The 11,085-nt window shown below is 46.9% G+C and overlaps 1 protein-coding gene across 5 annotated transcripts in view; it reads right to left on the bottom strand.

The window, feature by feature from the left end:
* Window positions 1-9,822, bottom strand: part of si:ch211-137i24.12 (Immunoglobulin superfamily member) — a 61,958-nt gene extending 52,136 nt beyond the window's left edge. For 2 of the 5 annotated variants that reach the window (XR_005463302.1, XM_038819124.1), the window contains exons 1-2: window positions 9,646-9,821; window positions 7,746-7,797 (exon numbers count right to left, since the gene is read on the bottom strand). Coding sequence is in view for 1 of the 5 variants with exons in the window: in XM_038819124.1 (XP_038675052.1) it covers window positions 7,746-7,797; window positions 9,646-9,744 (151 nt within the window). In the remaining 4 variants the exon portion in view is untranslated. Of the gene's footprint in view, window positions 1-6,209; window positions 6,407-7,745; window positions 7,798-9,645 lie in introns of all 5 variants that reach the window. The other 3 variants (XR_005463303.1, XR_005463305.1, XR_005463304.1) reach the window with 3 other exon arrangements.
* Window positions 9,823-11,085: the final 1,263 nt, after the last annotated feature.

Below are 11,085 nucleotides of genomic sequence, written 5' to 3' on the forward strand. Positions count from 1 at the left end.
AGAGAAATAAAGAGGGGGGTAAAAATAAGATTGGATGAGGAAAGAAAGAGAAAAAAAAGACAGAAAGGAAAGTAAAAAAATAAAATTTTATATTTGATGTTTTAAAATCTCCAAAAATTCACAACCTGAAGGAATGAGACTCCAAACTTTTAGCACACTGAGCTAAATCGCTGGCTTTGAAAGCAGACCAAGGCTGGCCAGCAGCACGGTTCAATTCCCATACCAGCCTCCCCGAACAGGCGCCGGAATGTGGCGACTAGGGGCTTTTCACTGTAACTTCATTGAAGCCTACACGTGACAATAAGCGATTTTCATTTCATTTCAAATTTTCATTTCAACTTTTAATTATTCACTTTCTGGGCATTAGTTAAAGGTACTTATATTGCTGATTACACAGTGAGTTTAATTTCACAGTGTGTTTAATTGGTAATGACTGCACAACTTCAATTTCTTGAAATTCACAGGGAAGCTGAGGGCGAGAGGTCACCTTCACTAAATTATAGCAGCAAACTGTCTAGCAACTTGAAGCAATCTGCAGCTCAATGTGAATCTCTTCCTTATCACAAGTGGCTGGCTAATTTTCAAATTATAACAGCAAGCATCATTCACAGTTATACTTTCAGCAAAATGTGACCCATTAAGTTTACAATATGTGTGACTGGTGGGTGAAATACAACACATTACCTGTGTTATGAAATGGCAGGTGGTAATTAATGGGCTGTCCAAATCCCAAGGGAAAAGTGGACAGGCTATAACAACGATTGTCAATTTTCATTTAATTAGATGGAAGTATGTACACTGAACTCGGAAACAAGAATTTTAATACTACTTTTAAAGATCTTAAATATTAAATTAAAACATTTAGTAACAAAAAGAAAATAAACTCAAACACCCAAGATTAGATTTACACAGTTAAAAGGAGTTCTACGAATAGTTCCCAAAGATTTCTGCTTAGTTAAATTTAGCGCTTAATAACCCCTTTTTAGGCAACCGTCCCTATAGATTTTTAATCTATACAAAACCCAGTAGGAATACCACAAGACATCCACTGATACTGAATGGGAAGTGTTTCAAGCACTTCTCTCTCATACTTGATAACAGAAATCCAAAACTTGTATCAAAACCTTGTAGTGAATTTTCTCTGTGAGGGTGACTAGGGTTCATTCTGCTTCTTCCACATATTTCTCTAAGCACAGCTTCCAATCTTTCTTTGAATGTCTCTTCTCTTTATAATGATTAAATCTATTGTACTTACATCGCCCTCCTCATTGTCAGAGGGGGTGTTGCCAATGATGGAGTTGGAGGAATTTATGGGAGGTTTTTAGAGGAGGATATAGCATCGCTGGAGGGAAGGAGGAGCTGTAGGTGACGCTGGAGGAGGGGTTATGGTGTGAGGTGTTGCGGAGGGCGAGAGGTTTTGATTGGCATTGGGAAGTGATGGCACGGTAGCACAGTGGTTCACATTGTTGCTTCACAGCACCAGAGACCCGGGTTCGATTCCTGGCTTGGATCACTGTCTGTGCAGAGTCTGCACTTTCTCCCCGTGTCTGCGTGGGTTTCCTCCGGGTGCTCCGGTTTCCTCCCACAAGTCCCGAAAGATGTGCTTGTTAGGTAAATTGGACATTCTGAATTCTTCCTCAGTGCACCCAAACAGGTGCCAGAGTGTGGCAACTAGGGGCCTTTCACAGTAACTTCATTGCCGTGTTAATGTATGCCTACTTGTGACAATAATAAAGATTATTATTATGTAACTATTGTCCTGCAAGGTGTTTGTAGGTATTATGTAACTTTGTTTTGTTTAAGTGCTGGTTCAGTTACTGAGGAAAATTGGAAGATGGAACATTTTCGGGAAAGTCATTTTGCCTTATTTATGTGGAGAGTATACCTACAAACACCTTGCAGCATAATAGTTGCAGACCTTCTTGATTTAGTATTTAATATTAAAACTCCTGGTAGGGTGCCACTTGGGAAATCCCAGGAAAGACTGATAGTAGTGTTGGAAGTTCAAGCTGGTATTTTACATGCTCTCCACTTGTCTCCTCTACAACTCTCTCGGTCATCTTCTGATCCTTACCAGATAGGAGATGTTGAGTAGCATGCTGTGGTTTAGTGAGAAAAAGTGATACCACAGCGGCAGGCAGCACTTGGGGTGATGGTTGCCGGAAAGCCATTCCTCTGTGGTTCCCCTCACAATCCCTCATGTGTTCTCCCATCCCCTTGTGCCCACCATGTTGCAGCCTCTTTCACCTTTCCACGAGCCATTCTCTTTCCAACACCTCCTCACATATCTACCACAGCTACATCCCTGCTAAATTAAAATGCTCAACTTCTGTAATATCTTCTTATCTTGCTCTGCTGTCACAAACTCCATCTACTATGCTGTATTCTTGTTTTGTTTCCTGTGAGGGCAGTTGTCAAAACAGCAGGGACCTCCTCACATGCAACCGATTACCTCCTCCCTTCCCCACTCCTGTCTATTGATTTAATTGGTTGTAAAATAATGTAGTATGTGCACTCAAATTTGTAAATGCATGCTCCCATTGCACAAGGATACCTATTGAGATCACAAGGTCAGAACATTTTCCTCTTAAGCAGTATCAAATGTGACTGATTTTATTATTTCTGAATGAATCAGACAGTGCCAAATATGAGTGACTCACTATTTGCTGCTTTGGCTGTGACTATACAAACATTGCTGGGAATTGCTATCCTTGGTAGGACAGATTAGACAAATGATCAGGTAGTAGAAGGTACCAAATTTATTGTGCATGTGTGACCCTCTGCTCAATGTCATTTACAAGATCTAGTCTATATTGAAAGTAAAATGATATCTCATTCCTGTAGTCTAATATTAGACATAAGGTATGTAATTTCAGATGATTGGATCACTTTAAATAATTGGCCTTGTCGGTGTCACATTATCTGTCAGGAGAGAGAGAGAGAGAGGGTGAGAATATGGCTGAACAGTCATTACTGGGGAGTAGACTGATGAAGTCAATGGATGGTAAGTAATAAGACAAAAAAAATATGAAATTGAAAATATCTGCTCAGGAGACATAAAAACACATTCACATCCAAATGTTACAGGAAGGACACAAGGGGCTGAATTCTCCGGTCACCGACACCAAAATCACATCAGGTGATCGGCCGGAGAATCGTAGTTCCGACCAAATTGAGGGCGGCGCTGCTTTCGCGATGTCCGCCCCTCCAAAGCGGCGCACTCGCCACATATCGACGGCCTCAGGACATTGCCTGAAGCCCGCTCCTGATGCTCCGCCCCTGACCGGCCGAGTTCCTGACGGTCGCGTGTGGTCTCACCCGTCGGGAACTCGGCGTGGCGGCTGCAGACTCAGTCCAATGCCACCACAGACAGGGGAAGGCCGATCCACGGATTGGGGAGGGGGGGGGGACACTTTATTAGGGGCGGGGGGCACTGTGGGGGAGTCGGGTCCGCGAGTGGCTTCCGCCATGAAGCACAGCTGTAGTCCGCCACCGTGCAATTCACTGGGCCGCATCAGCAGCTACAGCTGGGTGCTCTACACTGCCGCATGCTAGCCCGCAGCAAAACGGGGAGTCGGTGGCCGGTTTACGTCATTTTTTTATGGCGTAAAACGCCACCATTCCCACACCGGATGGAGACATAGCCCCAGAATCAGAGAATCCCGCCCAAAGTTTATGGAGTGAATGAAATACAGGGATGAATTCCATCATCAAATAGAGCGCTCACAGGGAATGCACTGTGTATTACCCATGGTTATAGCTATTCCTGACTGCAGGAGAGGCGGTAGTGTAGTGGTATTATCACTGGACTAGTAAATCAGAGACTCCAAGTAATGTTCTTGGGACTCAGGTTCAAATCAGGGGCTGTTTAGCTCACAGGGATAATCACTGGCTTTGAAAGCAGACCAAAGCAAGTCAGCAGCACGGTTCAATTCCCGTAACAGCCTCCCCAAACAGGCGCCGGAATGTGGCGACTAGGGGCTTTTCACAGTAACTTCATTTGAAGCCTACTCGTGACAATAAGCGATTTTCATTTTCATTTCATTTTTCAAATCCCACCACTGCAGATGGTGAAACGTGAATTCAATAAAAATCTGATGGTGACCATGAAACTATTGTCAAATGTTGTAAAAAACCATCCGGTTCACTAATGCTCTTCAGGGAAGGAAATCTGCTGTCTTTACCTGGTCTGGCTGACATGTGACTCCAGACCCACAGCAATGTGATTGACTCTTAACTGCCCCCTCAAGGGGAATTAGGGATGGGCAATAAATGCTGGCACAGCCTGCGACGCCCATGTACCATGAACAAATCATTTTTTAAAAGGATCAGAGTAGACCTTCGTATTCTGGGCAGGACACTTTGGAAAAATGTGAAGATTTTGGAGGTGGTACAAAAGAAATTTACTAAAATATTTCCAGTGATGAGGAATTAAGGACACATGAAATGACTGCAGATGTTGAGGCTAAAACTATACAAAGCACTAGTTTGACTACACCTGGAATCGGTGAACAGTTTTGGTCCCCTTATCTGAAGAAAGATATACTGACCTTAGAGGTAGTCTGGAGAAGGTTGATCCCGGGTATGGAAGGATTTGTTTATGAGGAGAGGTTGAGTGGATTATACCTGTACTCATTGGAGTTTAGAAGAATGAGCGGTGACCTTTTCGAGACATAGAGGACTCTCAGGGAATTTGCTTGACATGGAAGGGGCTGAGAGGTTGTTTCTCTTGTGGGAGAGTCTAGGACCAGGGGGCATAATCATAGAATAAGGGGTAGCCCAAGACAGAGATGAGAAACAACTTCTTCTCTGAGGGTAGTGAATCTGTGGAATTCTTTACCGCTGAGGGCTGCAAAGGCTAGATCGTTAAGTATGTTCAAGGCTGAGACCAACAGATTTTTAAGCCTTATAGACATAAGGTGGGAAAGTGGAATTGAAGATTATTATATCAGGTCAGTCATGATCTCATTGAATGGTAGAGCAAACGTGATGGGCCAAATGGCCTACTTCTACTCCTACGTCTTATGCGTTCACCCTATCGGAGAAAGCTGAGGGGAAATTTGATAGAGATGTTTAAAATCATGAAGGGTTCAGGCAGAGTAAATAAAGATAATTGTTTTCCAACGGCTGAATAATTGTTATCAAACGGCACCGAGGACCCGGGTTCGATCCCGGCCCTGGATCTCTATCCATGTGGAGTTTGCACATTTTCCCCGTGTCTTTGTGAGTTTCGCCCCCATGACCCAAAGATGTGCAGGCTAGGTGGATTAGTCACACTACATTGCCCCTTAATTGGACAAATCGAATTGGGTACTCTAAATTTATTTTTAAAAAGGTAGGGTGCTCTTATCAAATTGCAGACTCGATGGGCCGAATGGCCTTCTTCTGCACTGTAATTCTATGAAATCTTAATGAAAGTCTAAGTTTTATACCATACAAGATTTTCAGCTGCAAACAACAGTCTGTGTTGTACAATTCTATAATTTTCTGTGTAAAAGTGTCCTCTTAGTTCAGGATAATTTGTAAATATACATAATTGGCAAATGTATGAAAAATGGAGACTACCTAATATTGTATCCAAATAATAATATTTGTTTGTCAATTTGTATCTGAGTGAAATGCTGGAGAATTCAAAAACTACCTGGTAAATAAACTTTTGAAGATCAAGCCAAACATAAGTGAGTGAGTGACCTTAGTGAAGCCAGGAGAAATTACAACAGGACTGGCCTCATTGCCCAGAACTTTTAAGCAGTTCCGTAATCACATAATCACCATTTTTTTTTTTTTTTATAAATTTAGATTACCCAATTTTTTTTTTTCCAATTAAGGGGCAATTTAGCATGGCCAATCCACCTACTCTGCACATTTTTGAGTTGTGGGGGCGAAACCCACGCAGACACGGGGAGAATGTGCAAACTCCACACGGACAGTGACCCAGAATCGAACCTGGGACCTCAGCGCCGTGAGGCGGTTGTGCTAACCACTAGGCCACCGTGCTGCCCTATAATCACCGTTTTAATCAAAAGGCAGGTATTTTAAACTGCCTGTTGCCAATGACATTTGAAGACAGCACCCATTTGTCAAGGTCAATTTTGGCTTGGGCAATAAATGCTGGCCTTGAGAGCAACACTATAAACCAAGGTAGTGAATAATTTTTAAAAACTGTCGCCATCAATTAGCGTCAAAATAAAAGTTTAGTCTTTACTCACCAACTATGAATACAAGCTGAAAAATTGCTTGAATGAGGAGTGTAGAGCAAAAGGATTTCATGTTTTCAAAGCTTTCACTACAGTAGAAATGCAGGCATGGGCTGGAGAGTATTAGTCGCAGTATAATCATGACACTTGCACTTTGAAACAGCCCACATAGAAATGTTACCGCAGTTGGAGAAAATATATTTCAGATGCTGGGAAGAGATTACAAAGTGACAATCTAGGCAAAAGTCATGAACATAATTTGCTGAAATTAATAATAAGTGAGTTTTAATTGATAAAATTGCAAATTAAAACAGAAAATTAAGATCTTTGTTAAAATTTCTTAACATTCATTAAAATGTTCTAATTATTGCATAATCATAGAATTTACAGTGCAGAAGGAGGCTATTCATCCCATCAAGTCTGCACCAGCTCTTGGAAAGAGCACCCTACCCAAGGTCAACACCTCCACCCTATCCCCATAATCCAGTAACTCCACCCAACACTAAGGGCAATTTTGGATACTAAGGGCAATTTATCATGGCCAATCCACCTAACCTGAACATCTTTGTGACCCAAGCCGGTATCGAACCTGGGACACTGGAGCGGTGAAGCAATTGTGCTATCCACAATGCTACCGTGCTGCCCAAAGCATGGCATACACTGACAGCAAGATTGTCCATCGGCCGGCTCTGAAATCGGGACAGGCATTTGGGCAGAGAATCAGTCGTGAGGCCAAAATCATGGCCGGCCGCCGTGCACTGGTGCCTTGACAGTGGCGTCAGTGCGTTCTACACCTCACATACAGTAAATGCCGTTGGCATATCATCAGCGGGCCAGACCCGGTATTCTCCCGGGCCTCTGCGATTGCCCTCCTCCGCCAGGAGGAATTGCCGACAGCGAGGTCCACTTCTAGTTTCAAAAATTGGGAAACAGATGCCAGGGCTGCTGAGGGAGGGAGAGGGGGTACAAAAACTGTCCCACATCGCCATAGTGTGCTGAAAATTGTGTCGCTGGGAATTGTGTCGGGGGGGAATAGCGGGGGCTGTGGGTTTGGGGTGGATGAGCACCGACCACCATCGCCGCAGCCTGCAAGGCAGCCATGTGGCAGTGCACGCCGCTGGCTGCCCACTAGGAACATAGTAACATGGGTCGTGTGGGTGTCCCACCAGGCCACCCCATTAGGTACTCTCTGCCCCCAGCCAACCCATCAATGGGATGGGCGCACTCCAACACAACCAGTACCATCTCGTTGGTTGGGAGGACTGCGTGTGGGGAGTGGAGTGCTAATATGCAGCTGCAATATTGTCAATCCCGACCCCGGTGAATCCAACACAGTTTTTCACTGGATTTGCTCGTGTTCTACATGGCGCTGGTACTAGCACATTAATGGTTCCCGAATTGCTCCGAGAGCGGCTCCAATTTGCTGTCATAGAGATCCACCGATTCTGTCCTTGTGTTCGCACTTACTCTCTAAAATGGCGAATCCCGCCCCAAAGGTGTGATGAAGCCCCCTGGTAAGGAATGACAGAAATAACTGGCCCAAAGTACCTGATTTTCCAATGATTGATTGAAAGGTAGGAGTATCACCAACACCCTGGAGCTGCAAGTGAAGAGAGGTGCTTATTGCACTGACGTGATGAGTAATCAGTCAGAACCAAGTCACATATAAACAAAAGTCAAGAAAGTCTAATTCAAAGTCCTGCCAATATTGCACATTTAGCCTCAGGTTTTACAATACAGGAGTAGGCCTTTCTAAGAAAACATTTTCCATAGGGCAGCATGATGGCACAGTGGTTAGCACTGCTGCCTCACAGAGCTGAGGACCGGGCTTTGAAAGCGGCCCCGGATCACTGTCTGTGCGGAGTTTGTACATTCTTCTCATGTTTGCATTGGTCTCACCCCAACAATCCAAAAAGATATGCAGGGTATGTAAATCGACCATGCTAAATTGCCCCTTAATTGGAAAAAAAGAATTGGGTACTCTAAATTTATAAAAGAATAAAATAATTTCCCACGGTGATACAGTACTGTGAATGTTATTCGATCAAGGAGGATAAACATCGTCAGTTCCTCTTCACTGCAGTAGAAGGCTGTAGTTTCAAGCTCTAGGATTGAGCACTTCAGCACAATACTGAGGGAGTGCCGCACTGTCAGAGGGTCAGTACTGAGGGAGCGCTGCATTGTCAGAGGGTCAGTACTGAGGGAGTGGCCGCACTGTCAGAGGGTCAGTACTGAGGGAGTGCTGCACTGTCAGAGGGTCAGTACTGAGGGAGTGCTGCACTGTCAGAGGGTCAGTACTGAGGGAGTGCCGCACTGTCAGAGGGTCAGTACTGAGGGAGTGCTGCACTGTCAGAGGGTCAGTACTGAGGGAGTGCCGCACTGTCAGAGGGTCAGTACTGAGGCAGCACCGCACTGTCAGAGGGTCAGTACTGAGGGAGTGCCGCACTGTCAGAGGGTCAGTACTGAGGGAGTGGCCGCACTGTCAGAGGGTCAGTACTGAGGGAGTGCTGCACTGTCAGAGGGTCAGTACTGAGGGAGTGCTGCACTGTCAGAGGGTCAGTACTGAGGGAGTGCCGCACTGTCAGAGGGTCAGTACTGAGGGAGTGCTGCACTGTCAGAGGGTCAGTACTGAGGGAGTGCCGCACTGTCAGAGGGTCAGTACTGAGGCAGCACCGCACTGTCAGAGGGTCAGTACTGAGAGAGTGCCGCACTGTCAGAGGGTCAGTACTGAGGGAGTACCGCACTGTCAGAGGGTCAGTACTGAGGGAGTGCCGCACTGTCAGAGGGTCAGTACTGAGGGAGTGCCGTACTGTCAGAGGGTCAGCACTGAGGGAGTGCTGCACTGTCCGAGGGTCAGTACTGAGGGAGTGTCGCACTGTCAGAGGGTCAGTACTGAGGGAGTGCCGCACTGTCAGAGGGTCAGTACTGAGGGAGTGCCGCACTGTCAGAGGGTCAGTACTGAGGGAGTGCCGCACTGTCAGAGGGTCAGTAGTGAGGCAGTGCCGCACTGTCAGAGGGTCAGTACTGAGGGAGCGCTGCATTGTCAGAGGGTCAGTACTGAGGGAGTGCCGCACTGTCAGAGGGTCAGTACTGAGGGAGTGCCGCACTGTCAGAGGGTCAGTACTGAGGGAGTGCTGCACTGTCAGAGGGTCAGTACTGAGGGAGTGCTGCACTGTCAGAGGGTCAGTACTGAGGGAGTGCTGCACTGTCAGAGGGTCAGTACTGAGGGAGTGCTGTACTGTTAGAGGGTCAGTACTGAGGGAGTGCTGCACTGTCAGAGGGTCAGTACTGAGGCTGCACCGCACTGTCAGAGGGTCAGTACTGAGGGAGCGATATAGAAGAGTACATTATTTTCTTCAACAAAAGGTTGATCATAAAATAATTTAATGATGGAAAGAAAATACCCAACATAAAATATATCGTTTTTAAATGATCTGACAGTACATACCTCAACAAAGACATTCTCTTTGGGTTCTGGTGTCTCGTCATCCCATAAAAACGGCCAGTTTGGAGATTTGAGTCTATTTTGAGAGGCGGGAAATCCCATTGCTCCAGGTACCCGAAGCCATTCGCGGCACGTCACCTGAAGGGGCCAGTATGGAGTTTGACAGAGGAGCACGTGACAGCCCTGCATAACATTTGAATAAATTAGCCAGCGCCGACCAATCCACTTCCAGCGCTCTGCCGCGCCATGGGGAAGTGCGCATGCGTGGCCTGCCGGCCATGCCTGGGCAGCAAATTCAAATCGGGCGGGAATAACGGCCGGCGCGGCACCACGTGACCCCGTCACCAACACCTGGACAGAGAGGCACAGTGGAGAGAGTGAGGAGCCAGTGATGGAGGATGAGGAACCAGAGGTGGAGGATGAAGAGCTAGTGGTGGAGGATGAGGAGCCAGTGGTGGAGGATGAAGAGCCAGTGGTGGAGGATGAAGAGCTAGTGGTGGAGGATGAGGAGCCAGTGGTGGAGGATGAGGAGCCAGTGGTGGAGGATGAAGAGCTAGTGGTGGAGGATGAGGAGCCAGTGGTGGAGGATGAAGAACCAGTGGTGGAAGCTGAGGAGCCAGTGGTGGAGGATGAGGAGCCAGTGGTGGAGGATGAAGAGCTAGTGGTGGAGGATGAGGAGCCAGTGATGGAGTATGAAGAACCAGTGGTGGAAGCTGAGGAGCCAGTGGTGGAGGATGAGGAGCCAGTGGTGGAGGATGAAGAACCAGTGGTGGAAGCTGAGGAGCCAGTGGTGGAGGATGAAGAACCAGTGGTGGAGGATGAGGAACCAGTGGTGGAGGATGAGGAGCCAGTGGTGGAGGATGAGGAGCCAGTGGTGGAAGCTGAGGTGCCAGTGGTGGAAGCTGAGGAGCCAGCGGTGGAGGATGAAAAGCCAGTGGTGGAGGTGAAGAGCCAGTGGTAGAGGATGCGGAGCCAGTGGTAGAGGATGCGGAGCCAGTGGTGGAGGATGAGGAACCAGAGGTGGATGGTGAGGAGCTAGTGATGGAGGTTGAGGAACCAATGGTGGAGCATGAACAGCCAGTGGTGGAGGATGAGGAGCCAGTGGTGGAGGATGAGGAGCCGGTGGTGGAGAATGAGGAACCAGAGGTGGAAGTTGAGGAGCTAGTTGTGCAGGATGAGGAGCCATTGGAGAGGATGAGAAGTCAGTGGTGGAGGATGAGGAGCCAGTGGTGGAGGTAGTCTGCAGGTCCTTAAATCTTCCCCCATGGCCAGCCACCTCCAGCAATGGCCAGAGGCACTACAGCTGTCCAGCACAGTTCCTTGCTCAGTAAGGAGAAAAAGAGGGAGACAAGATCATCAACCAAAGAGGAGCCCAAAAGCCACCAGTCATTGCCGCCTGTCCAATCCGAGTCAGCAGAAGAGAAAGGCAGAAGCACATGAGCA

The sequence above is a fragment of the Scyliorhinus canicula genome, chromosome 14 (assembly GCF_902713615.1).
Source record: "Scyliorhinus canicula chromosome 14, sScyCan1.1, whole genome shotgun sequence".
Classification (NCBI taxonomy): domain Eukaryota; kingdom Metazoa; phylum Chordata; class Chondrichthyes; order Carcharhiniformes; family Scyliorhinidae; genus Scyliorhinus; species Scyliorhinus canicula.